At 43.6% G+C, this 18,575-nt stretch overlaps 1 protein-coding gene across 1 annotated transcript; it reads right to left on the reverse strand.

Annotated features, from left to right (window-relative positions):
• Nucleotides 1-11,355: 11,355 nt before the first annotated feature.
• Nucleotides 11,356-14,522, reverse strand: DNAJC22 (DnaJ heat shock protein family (Hsp40) member C22). Its single transcript, XM_006916807.3, has 3 exons — nt 14,333-14,522; nt 12,652-13,609; nt 11,356-11,693 (listed from the first exon to the last, which is right to left on the reverse strand). Exons 2-3 carry the CDS (start codon nt 13,489-13,491, stop codon nt 11,508-11,510), a joined length of 1,026 nt encoding a protein of 341 aa, XP_006916869.1. The 5' UTR covers nt 13,492-13,609; nt 14,333-14,522; the 3' UTR covers nt 11,356-11,507.
• Nucleotides 14,523-18,575: the final 4,053 nt, after the last annotated feature.

Genomic DNA, 18,575 nt, shown 5'->3' on the forward strand with positions numbered 1-18,575 from the left:
CGGCCCCGGCGCGCCGGGGCCCTGAGAGTGGAGAGGCGCGGGGCGGGAGGAGACCTCGGGTGGGTCGGGTTACCGCTCCTCTCCTGACTGGCTTCCTCTCGCCTCGCGCCGCCTGCCGAGTCGCGCGCTTGAGCTGAGGGAGCTCGGGCGTCGCCCGGGATTAGAATAACAAGAGAGGGAAGGGATTGGAGAAGTGGATCGGGAACAAACTAGTTGGAAGTGAGGACGGGTGGGACGCGAACTCGCGTCCACGTGCGGAACGGCCAGTGCCCAGAGAAAGCGAGCAGCGCGAGGTGGATAGCGCGCGCTACGAGTGCAGGGCTCGAGCTGGAACTGCCGGAAGAGCCGAAACTCCCCCGGAGGTGACCGAAAGCGGGCGCCCCGAGGGGAACCGCACAAGGGATTTCTTTCTAGGTCCTGGCCGGGACACGGTCTTTCAGACTGCTCTCCCTTTCGCCGTTCACGTCTCCGCCCCGAGAACTTAAAACCACTTTTCCCTTCTCCTTCCCGACCCAAGTTTTACTCGAAAAGGCCATTTCAGAGCTACCGGCCGCGGGAAACGCGGTGACATCCGGACTTGGCGGCCGTTCAACATCCTTGGAGGCCGTAGAGGCCGGTGGGGTTGGAGGGAGGGAGGCGCCGCTGGGGCCTGGCTCTGGATAACCCCGCGAGCGAATTGAGAGTTCTCTTCCCCCGGCCACGAATTTAGAGTTCTCTTCCTCCCTACACACTGCCCCAGTCCGTCGCTGAGTCGTTTTCTGATCTGCTCAGCTCTGGCTGTGGTCAGTCACACCGTCGAATCTTCCTATTAAGTACTCCTCTGTGGTCAGATTCCCAACCTCCCCGGGATCAGAACCATCTCTAATATTTCTGCACCTTTCTGCCAGTGTCCTGCATGTGTGAAGCACTCACCCCACTGTCAACTGGTTAGTCGTCTGTTAGGAGTGGCCACCAGCTGGGAATTTAGACAATCAGCATTAAAAGATTAATCTATCCTCATGTTCTTTTGAGGCCAAAGCCTAAGGGACTCTGGACAAATAGTATATGCGGGTGTGTATAGCCACAGGCACAATGTAGTTTTGGTTTTCGCACGTTTGTTATTGCAGTGGTAATACACGTAACGGAGTCATATGATAAACGTCTATGAAGTCATCTTGTCCTTTGGTTTTTAATTTTGCATGGGGTGGGGTTAAGGAGCCAAAAATCCGGAGCCCACTGACTCTTGGTTAATAATGCCTAATCTAATCCAACCATTTACAGATCTAAAGAAACAAGAGTAAGTCATTCAGCTAGCAGAGCACTACACCACCTTGCTTACTATTGAGTCTTCTTTCAAAGATTCAAATGGAAGCAGGCCATCCAAATATCTGCTGTCTTTTCATTCACTACATTGACATAAGCTCTCAATGAGAGGTAGGCATTGTTCTAGGCATTGAGTTACTTACGAAGAAGAATAAAGATCATCCCCAAGAAGAATACCCAATTGTAAAGGAGGATATAAGCTATTAAATAATTAACTATAATAACATGATAAGTGCTGAAACAGGCAGAAAGTGGAATGAGTGACTAACTCTTCCACAATTCTCCCTCCTTCCCATACAGAATGGGAACAGGATGGTATGACCTTGATTAATAGGAAATGTCATACTCAAGAATGGGACCTGAACCAATAGGATCCAAGATCTTGTTCCATATTGACTGATTTCACCTACCAAAAGTCACTCCAGAAACACCTTTATTATAGGGCCTGTTGCTGCTGCAAAACCAATGTTTCTTTGGGAGGAAAATAAAGTTCCCACTCTTGGAAACCTTATAGTCTATTTAGGTAAGTCAGGAGAGCCCTGGACAAATGGAAGAGAGTTTGTATATGTGGATATCCCACTCAGAAAGAAGAGAGGTGGATTAAGGAGTATGTCAATGACCCAATCTAGGAGAGCTGTAAAGCTTCATTGGAAATCTAATGAGATGAAGAATATCATATTTAACAGATCTCCTCTAAGGGAAAGTTCTGAGTGTGCTTAAGAGGAACATTTTGCTCAGTCTCTGGGGTGGCAGTACAGACAGGCTCCTCACAAAAATTTTACTCAAAAAATAGCCCTGCAAGGAGGGTAGATCACATAGAGCATGTCTTTTGCTGAGTGGGATTTGTAAGTACCCCTACTGCATGGCCCATCTTTGCCCTTTCTCCTCACAGCTCTCAACCTCTCTACAAGGATACCGAATAAATTTTTCACTTTTGGACCTAGGTTACAAAGATTAATTATAGTTCATTATACTACCTATACAGTTTTCATTTGGCATGCTATAATTCACAATAAAACAAAGTGATCATTGCCTGCTTTGAAATAATTGCAAATAGTTTCATGTTTGTCTATAAATTATATTAGAGGAAAAGAAATCCTGTAATAAATTCAACATATACTACTGTGACCTACTCTGAAGAAAACAAACAAACAAAAAAAACCCCACCAAATCTCTGAAATGATTAAAGTAATTGCTAAGGATTACAAAAGAAGATCATTTCGAAATAACATCCATATTTCTCAGTTCAGCCTTAAGAGAATTAATTTGTCCCAAGTTACTTAAAGATCCATTGGCAAAACTAGAACTAAAAGATCCATTGGCAAAACTAGAACTAAAAATAAATCATGGCATAATCTTCACCTTGGCAGATACATTCTGCAGATACTAACCTGACCTAATTTGATGTTTCAAATAGATCCTAGAGATGAGAACTTTTCTCAAATTTTTGTTTTGAGTTGATATTTTGTATTTGAAGTGATTGATTGCCAGATTACATGTTTTTATTAGAAAGAAAAAGAGGCCAGAGTTAAACTACCGTCTGAGGGACAAACATTTTACTCATTAATTTGGAGACTTGATAATCAATGACTATAAGTGAGGAACATGATTTTTTAAAAAAAGTCTCTGTTGACTAAAGCTGAAGCTATAAACCACAAAAGACTAGCAGAGAACATCTCATAGGATAGATATACTTTTCCTTTGCTTGGACTACCTCTAATACCTAAGAATATTCGTGTTAGCAGTCCAAACTGTATGTCTCAAAAAAATTAGTTTCATGGGATGCTATATATATAGATGTTATCTGAAAAAACTATTCCTGGTTCAAATAAGTTTGGGAAACACTGGATAAAATCAAGTTAAACTGGTTGCTTTACTTCTCCTAGTATTTAATATGGTAATCTGCTTTGCTAATATTAAAGAGAATGCACTATATAGTATGCAGCTTCCCCTCCTCCCCGAGGAAAATTTTTTCTCCCAAGAGACTTCTGTACCAGATTAATACCTCTTTGAAGATCCATTCTATAAAGTTCTATTAAAGAGTTTTGATTAAGTTGACATTTTACAGATAACAAAACTAAGGTCCAAAGACATAGGTAAAATACCCAAATTCAGTTATGTCAGATGTTTAGGTCTGGAAAAGGCCTTAAATTATCAAAGGTTGTGATGTAAATTGTGACATCACAAAATTAGTGGCAATGTCAAAACCAAAACTCGGATTTTAAACAGGTTCATTAAAAACTTGAATTTGATCTTTAGTTAACTTGTTTCTATGTGTAAAATATATAATTATTACTGCTCTATTCTAAGTTCATTCATGAAATTTCAGCATGCTCTTTCACTTATATGGTCTGTTACTATTTTTCAAAAACTGATAACGCCTACCCTCTGTAAATGTTTTATGGCTTATAAAGCACTCTCAACAAATTGTCTCATTTGATTGTCTCAATATCCCTGTGATGCAGGTATCATTATCCTCATATAGCAAATGTGGAAACTGGGGTTCTAAATTATTAAGTAGCAAGTTAACACATTTAGTAAATGTCCTATTGCTTGCATTGGGAGAAGACAATCCCTACCTTCAAGGGGCTTTGGCATAGTTAAGTGGATAAGACTTACAAACATGAGACAGAATGATTATATGGCAACATGTAAGAAAATGCTAGATAGAATGGTACAAACTAGAGAAGAATGCTGAAGGAATTCAAGGGAGAAAGGTTATTGGATATGGAATTAATTGAGAAGGCATCATTTAGGAATAAACCTTAAGCTAGATCATAAAAGAAGTACAAAGATTTCAATTAGCAGAAAGGAAAAAGAATTATAGGGAAGAAGAGTGACATCAGCAAAAGCATTAACATTAGAACAAGAAACGCATTGAAGAGAATTAGAGTTCGAAAGGAGATAGGTCTGAAAGGATCAGTCTCTTAGCTGTGCAAGAAAAGTCAACTGCTATGAGGAAATGAGTTCTCAGTCATTGAATATAAAACGATATGGCACCACTTGCCCGAACTGAGCAGTTAATTGCTTTCCAACCCAAATTATACAAAAAGCAGTAAATCTACACTCTCTGCTGTGACTCCAGAAGTTAAAAGGAGAAAGAAGCAAGAGAAGCCAAGTCCAAACTAGCGATTAGGGATATGGAAGAAGAGGCTGGAGAGTAACATGAGCCTCACTGGACCTGTGACATGGAAACATGAATAAAATATATTTATAATCCCCCTATATTCCTCTCATTCCTTTCTTCATACTAATTCATCTGAAAGGTGCCAGACCTATCAATGCTAGGACAAAATGCCCTTTAGTACTTGCAAAGACAAGTTCACATGCTAACTCAGTCACTGCCCAGTGGAGGATGTTCCTCTGTTCCCCACAACCTTTCTCACCCCAGAAATGGGGCTAAAGTCTGGCCCAGAATAGGTTAAAATGATTTCCTTCTAACTGTCCCACACAAGGCACTGCTTATTCTATTAAAACTTGTCAGCGAGGTTGAAATCCAGAAAATTCAAAATCTTGCTTAAAGTTATAATAATTTGCAAATAAGCAGATGGACTATAAAAGTGTAGATGAGAGATGGGAAGGAAGAAGAGACTTGGGAGGAAAAGGAAAAGGAAAATGAAAAGAGCAACAAACTATTGAAATGAAACCTCATTTAGCTGGAACCCTAAATAATTTTCTGCTTTTGTTGTTCAAAACCCACCTTAGCAAAACAAACAAAACCAGCTAGCTAAACAAGTTTCAATCCCTTGCAATAAGTAAGAGAAAGAGACGGCAAAGAATGAAGAGAAACAAAAAAATCAGCTTCTCAGGCTTGAACTTCAAAAGCCAAAGCAGTGGCATGAAATATGTGTTCAAGCAAAGCTCTAACATGAAAAAATACACTGCCTCAGAGTCCCCTAGGAGATCAAATGACAACTAGAAAACACGCTTCAGTCAGAGCTTGCCTGGAATAACACCCCAATTCAACTTTACAGTTGCTGTCTCCATCCCCACAAACGGGGAGGACTGAACTCTGGTAATGAACCTGCTGTGGAGGTGCCACTACCAGATCCTAAAAAAAAAAAAATGAAAAGAAAAATCGAATGGGCTTATTTTACCCTTGTGACAGCCTTAAGGCGCCATCTGCAGTTCTTAGGTAAGACTGCAATAAGTTAGGGCCACCCACTGTCAAGAGAAAAGAAAACAAAGAAATGTTAAATTCAAGTGGGGGCGGGGGGAGTCCTCAAAAGCCCCTGGGTCAGAGTAAATGCAAACATAGCTTTAAGACACAATGCCTAGGAAAAGATCTAAGGGCCTTATTGGCTATAAGCTCAATGAGCAACCAAAAAAAGCTAATAAATTCTTAGGCTGCTTGATTTAAAGGATGATATATTGTCTAGACCTTGAGAACTTAATAACCCCACAGTACCCTGTTCTGTCTGAACACATCTGAGAATTGCATTTAGTTCTGGGTACCACAATTTAAGAGCAATATTGACAAGAGCCATAAAAATGTTCATACCTTTTGACCCAGTAATCCCACCCATGAGAATTTATTCTGAAATAATTCAAGAGAATAGATGAATTAGAAACATGAAGATATTGATGTAGCACTATATAACAACAAAAAAATATATTAATAGCCTAAATGTCTCACAAACAAGGGGGAGACATATTATACAGTATTAAAATATAAATGATGTGACATTTGAAAAAAAATGTGATAATGCATGCTACAAATGGCTGAATCTTGAAGACATTATGACTGGAAGAAGACATTGTATGATTCCATTTACATAAAATGTCCAGGATAGGCAAAATGTCCAAAAGGAGACATTGTATGATCCATTTACATAAAATGTCCAGGATAGGCAAATCTACAGAGACAAAAAGTAGATTAGTAGTTGCTGGGAGTTGGGGAGAGGAAAGAATGGAGAGTGATTGTAAATGGGTGTGGGTTACTTTTGGGGGTGGTAAAAACGGTCTGAAATTAGATAGCGTTGATGTTTGCACAACCTTATGAATATACTAAAACTCACAAAATAGTATACTTTAAAAAGGTGAGTTTTATGGCATGTGAATTACACCTCAATAAAATACATACATATGAAGATTTCATAGTAATATGTATAAATGCTCATGATTCCATGAAGGGAAAAAACAGTATAAAATTATATCCTTGATCTGATTCAATCATGTAAAATTACTTATGTAAATTCATGAATGAGGACCAGAAAAGGACATGAATAAATGAAAACAGTTTGATATAAGTGAATTTTTTATTGAGGTAGGGGGAGGAATGGTGGCCATTATATTGTTCTTTGAGTAATGAAATATTTTTCTTCCCAAGACAGTGTCCACAAGAGGGCAGACAAAAGATGACAAATCAAACCATTTAACACAAGCAGGGGCTGAAAAGAATCCCGAATCTGGTGTTGAAAGCAATCTTAGAGGTCATTTGAGTCCAACTTCCTCATACTGCAAAAAAAAACTGAGGCCCAGAGTGATGAAGTGGCTCATACCAAGTCTGCCGACTTGTCATGCAAGAGGCAGAAGTAGAACACTAACCTCCTCACTTCTCCATCCATGCTTTCTACCAAATTACAGTGCTTCCTAAAACAAGGCAATGTTTAATCTAGAAAAGTGAAGGTTTAGTGGGATACGAGATGAAGGGTGGGTCCTCTTCAAGAAAGGGTTTTTTGTTGGTTTTTGGTTTTTTGTAGTAAAAGATGGCAAATCTAGAAAGAAATTACAGAGAAGTTAATTTTAATCCAATAAAAGAACTTTTTAACAATTAAGGGTATCCAAAAGGTGGGATAAGAAGGGAATTTTTTATTCAAGCAAAAGCCAAAATGGTTCCCTCTGAAGCAAGCTATTCTCAAGATTCTACACTGAATATGTACTTGGGATAGAAGCTTTCTCAGTTCCCTTTCAACTCTTTTAAAAGATTAATAAATTTCTTATTTGTGGCTGCGGAAGAATATGAAATCATTAGATTAAATCAACTCAGGTAGAGAATAAGGAAGACTTCTTGCTTGCAGATACCTTATTTATTTGTTTTTAATTACTTTAGCAGATTTCTTTTAACTGATTTTCAGTATGTCAGATCTTTTGGGAAGCATATTTCCAGAAAAAAATCTCTCAGTGATTATGTCCTAGAGTTGGAAGCAATATAGTATTTACTTCCAGAAGTTCTAAATTCACATAATTTTGTAATATTTCTTCCTTTAAAAAAAAAAAAAGATTGTTCGCAACAACATGGATGGATCTTGAGGGCATTATGCTAAGTGAAATAAGTCAGACAGAGAAATTCATACCATGTGATCTCACTTATATGTGGAATCTAAAAACAAAAATAAAAAAGAAGCTCATACAGAGAATAGATTGGTGGTTGCCAGAGGCAGGGAATAAGTAGATGGGCAAAATAGGTGAAGGTGGACAAAGGTACAAACTTCCAGTTATAAAATAAATAAGTCATGGGGTTGTAATGTACAGCATGACAACTATAATACTACTGTATTACACATTTGAAAGTTGCTAAGACAGTAAATCTTAAAAGCTCTCAATCACGAGAAAAAAAAATTGTAACTATATATGGCAATGGATGGTAACTAGATTTATTGTAGTGATTATTTCACAATATATACAAATATTGAATCATTGTCATACACCTGAAATCAATACAATATATGATAATTATACCTCAATTTTTAAAAATGAAAATAGAAATAAAATGTCTTGGCTGACAACACAAATTTATGTCACAACAGTCAGAATTTAAACCCCAGTTTAGCCACTTAAAAGTTATTAGGTAAATTACTTAATCTCCCTATGACTGTCTACTAATCTATATAGTAAAAATAATAATAACCTTCCCTGAGGAGTTGATGGAATTGCTTGATTAACATCACCATATGTATCGTGCTTAACAAGTTGCCTAGAATCTAGAAATAGTTCAATAAAAGGTTATTGTTATCCTTTAAAAAAAGGCTGGGCTATACCATTGGCTATTAGATATATAAATAGATGCCCTCTGGGGTGGATGGTGGTTTAATCCTGGCAAAGACGCAATTTCAGTACCTGCTCATAGGCCAGGAAAAGAAGGAAGATGAAATCCAAACATGGTTTAATCAGTCTTTCCTACAAAGAGGTAATAAGCATTCTTTAACCTCGTTCTCATTTCTCACCTCGTGTCCTAGCCCGTATCCACAAAACTCTTTCCTGTGGAAAGCTTAATACCAATCCACACTGAAGTGACCAATGGGGATAAGATTTGGGGAGCAGACCACCTATACTGTAGCACCTCATAAAATATATATACCTCTGCTTTTCTGCATAGAACTGAGACTCCAAATGTCAGGAAACAGCCTCTCTAACTGAAATGAATCTGCCAAAGGATGACAAGAGAGTGGTGCAAGGAGAATCTGCAAGTGAAAGAGCCATTTTACAAGTAGTTCTCCATCTCCTTCCCTTGAAATTCATCTTAGCTTCAGAGTTATCTCATTCTGAGGTCTTCTGCCATCACAACTGACTCAGATGAGCTCTGCCCATTTTAAAACTACAGCCCAATAATAGCCAAACATAAACTACTTTTCTGGTTCCTCATAAACAGCTAAGAAAGGCTGCAATTTTCTTTTCTTAATTATAAAACAAGAACAAGTCTAGACAAGACTGGTGGCAGGGGTGGGGGGTGGGCAGAGGGACCACTTGTAACCCTACCACAACTCAGCATTCTTATTTACTTCTTTCTAATTGTTATCTGTAAGCATTCATACACTTTTTTACAGGAAACCAAAGGAGAAAATTTTTTAATGTAAAATATACTAAGACACTCTCAGAAAATTCAGTCTTTCAGGTAGAACCTTCATTCTATACCAGTTAACTCACTAGACGCTCAAGCCCCATTTCCTTACAAAGGCTGAAAATGGGAAAGATAGCTACTGGTTATATTTGCTCACTCTGCATATGCTATCTTTTTTACCACAGCAAATCTTTATAAGTACTTACTACTGTCTCAATTTTAGAGGAAATCAAAGTTAAAGAAACCCAAGATCACATAGCTAAAAAATCATGGAACCAGATTCAAAGCCTAATCTTAATCTTTCTGACTCTAAAAGCCATGCTCCATCAAAAGACAAGTCATAGTCTGGAGAAATGCCTACAATGCATAAAACAAAGGGTTAAGGTTTTAACAAGCAAAGATACCAACAAAACAGATTTCATGAAGATACAAAGAAACATGATTTTTAAAAAAAAATGTAGATAATAAGATCAAGCAATTCACTAAAGAGGAAATACAAGTGCTCAATAAACATTGGAAAAGATGCCAAACTTCCCTACCAGTCAAGGGAAAGGCAAATTAAAGTAAGCAGATACTACTGCTCACTCATCATCTTGGCAAAAATTTAAGAGTGATAACAGTCCATGTCAGTTATAAAAAAAGGGCTACTTTCTTACACTGCTGGTGGAAGTGTAAATTGTTACACTTTTCTAGAAGTAACTGGATAAAATATCAATCAAAATTTTAAATATATATTCTGTTTGACCCTACATTAGCACTTATTAAAATCTAGCCTCAAAAAACCAAAAAGCACTGGTACACATATTTAAAGATATTTATTGTAGCCTTGCTCATGTTGGAAAAATAGAAACTGCTCATCAACAGCTTCCATTTGAATAAATTAAAATATACCCATATTTTTGTAACAAAAACTCATAATAAAATTTAAGGACAGTAAAATAATTTTTCAAATCAAGTAAATCATTCTTTTGCCTTTTTCCTTATAGACTATCTTTAATATACTTACATTTTACAGATGTAGTGCTACATATAATGTTAATAAGTTACTAATTAATAGCTTATGAAAAAGCCTCATTAAAATTCCATGTGACAATTTGACAAATTGTAAGTATTTTTCAAAAAAAAATGGATATCATTTTTGGCAACTTTTAAAAGGTAGGAAAGCTAATTTGGTCTTGAAATTTTAAAAAATTTTAAAATTAAAGTTTTTATATATGAATGCAAAGAAAAAAGTCTACAAATTTCATTGCTCTAATTGATTGGAGCTTTTTTAAAAATTTGTAGAGAATATTAACCAAAATAATTTTACTTTTAAAATATACATACACTGCTCAGAGCTAACTTCCAGAAAAAAGAAGAAAAAAGTAGGAGATACACACACACACACACACACACACACACACACACACACACACACACACAAAGAAGAGGAAGAAAACAGTGGTAAAGGTACATAATTTAAACATCATGCGCCTGGTCTACAGTCTTTCTCTGCATCCTGAAATGTTTCTTCTATACTTGACTAGTTACTTGAGAATTAAAGAAGCTCCCTTAAGGTGTTCAAGCTGCTGGTTCCCTAGAGTTTCCCCAAAGTCCCTATAAGGGTATATGAGATATATAACCAGGACTTTTTCCATGAGTCCCCATAAAACAATGTCATTTGTCCCTTTCCCAATATCCCAATGCACTCTATTTACACCTGTATGACACTTATTTCAAAACATTGTACAAAGTGGACTTTGATATCTGTGTACCTGTGTTCCTATCCCTCACTAGACTGTAAGCACCCAGAGAGCAAGGGTATACCCATTTAAAGTTTGAGGGCTCTCCACAATACACCTCCAAGCAGAATAGTCTTTGATAGGGGACCACCCCCTACCCACAGCAGCTTGTTCCTTTTAGGGAAAAGTGTAGCTCCTAGAAAGTTCTCCTATAAATGGAATTTAAATATTTTTCTGAAATTTTGAAATTTAGCACCAGTCTTACCTCTCAGTGATCCACAGCATAGATCAAATCCCTCGTGTCACAGGACAACTTGTGAAATATTAGAACCTTCATATTTTTACTTCAATGTCCCAACTCAGTGCTGTGCACATTTAAAAAAAAAAAAGTTAAATAAACTTCTTCCCTTACTGATCAATATACCAGGGGTGGGATAAGGTGGTATATGCTCTAAAAGATATTTTATAATATGTTTTTCATTTCACTATGTGCTTTCAAGGAAAAAAAAAGTCAGAAATACAATAGCCAAAAATTCAGAAATTTAATGCGTAATTATATTCTTCCACCACAATACTTTTCTCATCTCCCCTATAAGCTGACAGTTTCTTTAATGCTGTTGGATGCCCCCACCTGGGCAAAACTGAGCTGGGACAATCTGCCCAGCTCTGCCAGGAAAAGTCCATCCTCAAGGGAAAGTTTCTTCTCATATCCAGGATACCCTGGGCTTCCTGGGCTGACTCAGGACTTCATATGCAGCCTGGATCTCCAAGAAGTGCCTTTGAGCCTCTTCTGTCTGGTGCTGGTTGTGGTCAGGGTGCCAGATCTTCACTAGCTCCCGGTATCTCCGATGTATTTCTTCATTTGTTGCCCCCTCTAAGACACCCAAAACCTTAGGAAAAACAGATATTGACAAATTAGAATCCGGTAAGTTGTCTGAGTACCTGGGTCTCCCCTTCCTCCTTTGCTAAATCAGGCTATGTTATCTCTGGAGTTGGCTTCTACTTGCCTGTGAGAAAGGCTCAGATCTCAGATTAAAATTGCAGCCTTTTGAAACATGGACAGGCTCTGGATCTCATGGTAAGAACCAGGGTTTGCCTTTAATCACAGCTACCCACTTTCTAATCTGGAATTTCACACCCCTGACAAGATCTCCTCCTTACAAGAGAAATAAGAATATGTATCCACCAAACACATGTACAAGACTGTCAATAGCAGCTTTATTCAATATAGCTTCAAACAAGAAACAAACCAAAGGTTCATTAACAATAGAGTGGATAAATATATTCTGGCATATTCATTCATACAATGGGATACTACACAATAAAGAAAACAAACACTTTACAATTGTGTGCAACAGTATGAACAAAGCTCACAGACATATATTGAATGAAAGAAGTCAGACACAAAAGAATACATACTAAATGATTTCGTTTATATGAAGTTCAAGAATGGACAAAACTAATCTATGGTAACAGAAGTCAGAATAGAGGTTACCTCTGAGGAAAGGAGTATAGATTGAGAAAGGGGCATGAGGGAACCTTCTTAGGGATGGAAATATTCCATACCTTGATCTGAGTGGTGGTACACAGGTGTATGTGTAACATTAATATATGTTATACCGCAATAAAAAGTAGATAATATACACATATTTTCCCCCACTCATTATTAGAGCCTCTGCGCATTCATCCATTGCACAGAGAAACCCCAGGACATCTTTCTGGGGCCTGACTCAGCAGACATGAAAATGGTACATAAGGGGATCCCACATAAGGGGCACTGGCTCCAATAAGGCTTAGCCTAACTCCCCGAGCCCTCTCAGACAGGAATGAGAGGGAAAAAAGCCTTACCTGGTAAGCCAGCTGACGCTTCTCATCTTGAAAACTGTGAACAAACTCATAGAGCTTCTCCCACTCCTGGAAGTAGCTGCTGCTGAAGCCAGGATCCCCCACTAGCAGCCTCCAAAACCGGTAAGGCAGAAGGAGGACAGACTCCATGAGGCGGCCAAAGAGAGGGAAGAAGCTGAACCAACTCAAGAAGGAGCCAAGGGTCTCTGCCACATAGCTGAGGGTGGCAGCTGTGTTGTAGAGGGCGCTGTATGCTAGTGGGCCTGTGAAAGCAAGGTAAGCTAAGCCCAGGCGGTAGAGCCGCACACTGAGAGTCTCTGATCCAACTGAAGCTTTGTAGCGGCGATGCTTCTGGGCTGTGATGCTGGCCGCCAAGCTGATGGGCAGGATGGCTATGGAGTAGCCATAAAAGATAGGGGAAGTAAGAAATGCTGCTGCCAGAGTGTTCTTAAAGTCTGAGGTCTGGTTGCCGACAGCGGCCACTAGCAAGACCCCTAAGCCAACTGCCAGTGGGAGGCCCACAATATAGAAGCTGGCCATGAAAGAAAGGCTAATGAGAGCCACAAGGCCAAAATAGATGCCCACTATCATCTGGGCGGCAAAGCGAATGGGACTCAAAGGAGGTGTCCCTGTTCCTGAGCTCTGTCTCTGCCCCTGGGCTCTGTTGGCCTGAGCTACAAAGCTTGGAAGCTTCCAGAACTCCAAGAGCCAGCCCAGCCCGCCACCCCCCAGGGTAAGCATCCAGAGTAATGCATGGCTGTCCCGACCCAGGTACAGGTGGTGGAGTCCAGCAGGGCCCCCTACAGCCCAGAGGGCATAGGTTATCAGGAGTCCCTTGGCCATATTTTAGGGAAAAGTTCTCAGAACGAGTCCAGTGGCACCTGAAATTGTTCCGAGTGCATAAATATGGGGTCCTCTGTGAGAATCATGACCATCACAGCCCCAGAGTTATCCTTAGACCCTAAGAGATGAAAAAAAGCAGCTGTAAGACTATAACCAGGTCCCAATACAGTAATCTTTTGTCCTAATAATAATCGAGTCCAGATCTCCCTGAGTGTCCCTGAAATGCTGGTTCTCCCATACCTTTTGATATAGCACCTCAAGTCTGTTTTTTATAACCATAGCAACCCCAAATTTAGGGGAGAAGAATGTTTTAAATGCCTTCAGTTGAGTAACTGAGAGAACTCAGCACCCAAACAAGAAAAGCGGAAGCTTAAATTTTAGACTTCACCTCAGACTAATGACCCTGAAAATGATTCATGGGGGAGTGGAGCGAATAGGAGTGAATACCATGCCCTTCTTAAGTTTCTACACATTTGGAAAGTCCCTGCCCCACCCCTCCAGCCCCCAATCAACGCCATCTATGGCAGCCCTCATACATCTGGCCAAAGTTTTAGCCCCTCTCCAGCCTTCCCAGCTCTCTAGGCCATGAAATATTCTCATAAGGCAAACTTGAAACAGCTCTGGGAAACTACATTTTGATCTAGACCCTGGCACCCCACAATTCAACCACCTCCTTCCAGGGCAGACTTAGAAAGTCTCTCCAAAGCAGTCTAATGAATGAATCACCAGAATATCATACCAGATGCCAAAGTGTGCCTGCCAGTCTCTCCCCTCTACTTAGAGTGGGCCTCATGACCACCAGCCAGCCAGTACCCGCTATTCCCAAGATGAGTGCCCGTACCTGGGTATCCTGGCTCCCAGGCCCGGCAGACCAGTCATTTCCTTGGACCACAGAGTCAAAATGGCCCTTCTCACTCTGCTTCCACTTCCATCCAAATGGACTTTGTCTTTCTGTGTTTGCTGTGTCAACAGAAGTCTGCCTTTGGGGCCAGGCCCCTCCCCAAGGCCCTCCCCAGCCTCCTCGGGATCACCTTTCAACCTTAGGCCCTTCTCACCCGCCCCCTCGGGTAAAGTCAGTTTAAGGTTTTCTGGGCGTAGCCAGCTTCCCCAGGCTTCAAGGGGAGGCGCAGCACCCCTCTCCAGGCCAGGCGCGCCTGCACTGCCGCGACCGCCAGGTGGCGCTGCTGCTCATGGAAAGATAGGTTGGGTCCCCAGACTCACCTTGTTAAGATAGCCCCGCAAAGCAGTCCAGAGCAGTCCGCTATCATTGTCCTTTTCCACCTCCATAAATGGGAAGATGTCTCCTCCATCACCTCAGTTTGCACTTTCCTCTCTCCCTACGTGCCCTTCAAGACTGCCTTGAATGGCTCCATTTCCAACTCCTCAAAGGCAGAGACACCATCAACAGGCTGTAGGAGATAATCTCCACACACACGCACCCGAGTTTGCCTCACTGCCTTGCCTCCAGGCGTGGCAGTTAAGGAGCACTATGTCTAGATCTCAGCCTGAGACCTGAGGAGACACCCGATCCGGAGGGAGCCCCAAGTCGACTGTAACCTGCCAGCTCTGGCGAGAAGGAGAACCAGGAGCAAAGTGGGTGAGGGGCATCCCACCAGGAGAGCAAGGCCGTAGCCCGAGAATAGTCTGGCTTCCTACTTCCTTGATGCTGGGATGAAGCTGAGATGCAAGATGCCTTCATTTCAGTGTCCTGGGCTCCAATCCTGGTTCTGCTACATGACCTTGGACAAGTCACGACGCTGCTTGGGTCTGTTTCCTCCTCTGTACAGAAAAGACTTGAATCTCCAAGGTTTCCCAGCCTTGACTTGGGGGTGGGGCGGGCCTGGTGGGCCTCACCCATGTCGCCACCCCACAATCGGCAGAGTATTTCTGTTCCCTCCACTCTCCCAGCCCCCTCAGTCCTTATCCTGGCCTGGAGAGAGAAGGCGGCTCTCCATATTGCCCCTTAGGGCGCATTGATGGCCAGGGCTGGAAAAGGCCCCAAAGCGACCCGGGAACCGCCGGCTGGGGGTTGCGGCGGATGGGGCGCTGAATAATGAATGAGACTTAATTGGGCTGGCACTGCGCGGTGGTGCACTAAGCTCGGCAAACAGCGTTGGCGGCGGTTGCTGCCGCTGGACAAACAAACTAGCTCCCAGCACTGGGAGCTGGGCGGGAGCGGCAGAGGTGGGAGGGGGAGGGGGAGGGAAGGGGCAGGCTTCTGCGGCCCCTGGGCTACAGGAGGAACCCAGGAGTGTGGGGCTGCGCTGGCTTCCCAGAGAGGGGTCTCAGGAAGCGAAGACTGGAGAGTGAGAGAAGCGGATTGTGCGGCGGGAGCCAGGGGCCTCAGGCAACCTGAGAGCGAGGAAAATATGGAGAAATGAGTGAAGAGTGGAGGAGAGAGAGAAGTGAGAAAGGAAAAGGTGCACCGGGGAGGAGCTGCAGCGGGGCGAAGGAGGGAGAAGAGCAGTTACCTAGGGGAAAGAGAAGAGCGATGGAGGAACAAGTGAAGGGAGGCGCCAGGGCCCGGGAGAAGAAGAATTGGAGAAGAGTCAAGGAGAGGGATGGGAGGTGACCGGAATGAGAAAGAGAGGGCGGCGGGGCGGGAGTGAGACGCCCCTGCCTCCACCTCGCCTGCAGCGCTCCCGCCCTAGCGCTTTCTCCAGTCGCCCGCACTCACTTTGTCACAATTACGGGGCCGTCACTAGGCCCGGATTGTTTTCCCCAAATTGTTGTTCTATAAACTGGCGTGGGGGTGGGGAGTGGGGGGATCCGATAAGCTGAAATTGCCCTGGGGGGCATGGTGGTGTATGTACCCACAAGCAGACCGGGGTGGACAGGTGAATCCAGTAACCCACCCGGGAATTCTGGCTGCTGCCCCAGCCTCGTAGCTGATCCCGCTTCTAAACTTCCTGTCCCATCTCAGCCTCACTTCCTCGGTTTCCCCAACAGAGAACTGCAAGGATGGCTTGTCAGGGACAGTGGAGACAGTTGTAAGTGGGGCCCAAACTTCCCTGCTCACCCCACTCTCTTTTGTTCTTCACTATTCTGGTAACAGGGAGAGGGGATCTATCCCAGCTCAGCTGTCCCCAGAGCTCTGATCACCCTAGCTGAATGGCCAGACTCCCACCCCCAGCCCCACCCGCGCCCTGAAGCCCCCAGCTCCCGTGCCTCTCGGTGCCCCACGCCACCTTGCTGTCCTTCAATTCCGCAAACATCTGTTGCGCGCCGACTGTGAGCTAGAGCCGCGCCAGGCTTTCTCCCCCGCCCTATTCCCACCGCCCGCCAAAAACTCTCCCCCGCCGTCCGCCGCTTCCTGGCCTGGCTGGCCTGTCGGCTTCGTGACAGCCGCTGCTGAAGCCCAGGCCTCGCGGGAGCGGCCGCAGAGGAGCCGCCGCATGGCTGGCTCCGACATCGGCCTCCCCGGCGGCTCCAGGGGCAACGGAGGGTGGCGGCCGCTGAAGCGAGACGGGAGCTGGCCCTCAGAGTTGGCAGAGCTGGGCGAGGGAGGAAGGGACTCCTGGGTGAGCTTGTGTCCCGGTCTCTAAGGCCTGCCATTCCATTGCCCTGGGGTTCACCCTGACCTGGACGCTGCCTGGATCCTCGCGCCTAGGATGCGGTTGGCTCCCTGTGCCCCCTCCCCCAATCCGGTGATTTACACCCAGGCTCCGCGCAGCGCCGCTTCCCAATCAGGAATATCGACCCCAGGCGGGGCCCCCCGGCCGCATCGATCCCTCTAAGGCTCGGGATTTAAAAATGTCAAATTTGCCTTTTCCAGGAGGGCGGAGGGGCGAGAGCCTGGAGGAGGGCGTCTTGGAGCGGGGCTGACAGCGGGCCATCGACCAGGCGCCTGTGCCCAGAATAAGAAGAGACCTGGCCATAGGCAGGTTCTGACACTGCATGACCATCCTTGGGCTGCGGTCACCTCTGAAAGGGGCAGGAAGAAAGCCCTCCTCCCTCTTCCTATTCCAATGGGCCTCACTATTCCCCTGGACTATTTATTCCCAGAGGGAGAAGCTCCAGAGGAACAGAGACCCCCAAAGGTAGGGAGATAAATTTGAAAGAAATCTCTAAATGTGGAGATATGCAGACACAAGAAGGGCTGCAGAGATAAAGATATAGAGGCTCCAAGTGATACCCTAGCTATCAGGTAGAGCAAGGAAAAGGGAAGGTGGCTGAAAGACACACTGTAAAAAGAACAGGAGACCAGAGATCCAGAATCCCAACTCTCCGCCTTGTAGACCCAGGAGATTTAGGGCTGGGGAGAAAGCCAGGCTCAATCTTTTCGTGTGTTTGAGAATGGGGAAGGAGAGTGGAGACAAAGCCAGGTGATCAGAGTTATCAGAGAGAAGAATTGGAATATAATTAGCATTATCCTCCCAAGTCTTTGACTAGTAACTGGATCTGAGATCCAAAAGGTAAGGGTCCCAGGGGCCACTAGCCCAGGCCCCAAAGAAGTGTGCTCCCTCGGAGATCTGATGATCTGCTCCTTCCCTTCTTGAGGTCCATCTCTTCCTCTCTGACCCCCACCAGCCTGGAGATACTCATGTCACATCTTATATCAGAGACTATTTGTATATGTGGAGACTGTGTATATGTGTAAGGGTGTAGACTACAGAGAACTGGTAGTAACCACTTTCTTCCCCAGGACTCAGCAATTGGGTCTCCAGACTTTGGGGGTGGGGGACATCCACTACTTTCAGGAAGCTTGGGGAAGGGATGATACTTGAGGTGTAGGTGATGGAAGGGACCAGTTACCCAGACCAGCATTCTCACAGTTAACATCTATCCCCCAGCCCCGGCAGCACACCTCAGCTGTCACTGTGCACACTGCCGTCTCCTACAGAACTGAAGACAGAGAGCTGACAGCAAGTGGTGCGGCTGGAGCCGGGCACAGACACGCAGGGAGGGATAGCGGCTCATCCTCAGACACTTGCAGCTCACACCTCTGCTGACAAAATCAAGCCAACACATCTCTAACGCTGACACACAGTCACTGACCTCCATGTGCGATCCACACCCATCAATGCCTGTCATACACAGGCGCACACGCGCACAGTTCCTCGCAGGTCAGGCTGAAGCGCCTA

The sequence above is a fragment of the Pteropus alecto genome, unplaced genomic scaffold, assembly GCF_000325575.1.
Source record: "Pteropus alecto unplaced genomic scaffold, ASM32557v1 scaffold196, whole genome shotgun sequence".
In the NCBI taxonomy this organism is placed as follows: domain Eukaryota; kingdom Metazoa; phylum Chordata; class Mammalia; order Chiroptera; family Pteropodidae; genus Pteropus; species Pteropus alecto.

Excerpts from the sequence above, each read along its gene's own strand:
- DNAJC22 (XM_006916807.3), bottom strand. The coding sequence starts at position 13,491 with ATGGCCAAGGGACTCCTGATAACCTATGCCCTCTGGGCTGTAGGGGGC. Across the intron at positions 11,694-12,651 it reads AGCGTCAGCTGGCTTACCAG|GTTTTGGGTGTCTTAGAGGG; the intron begins GTAAGGCTTTTT and ends GTTTTTCCTAAG.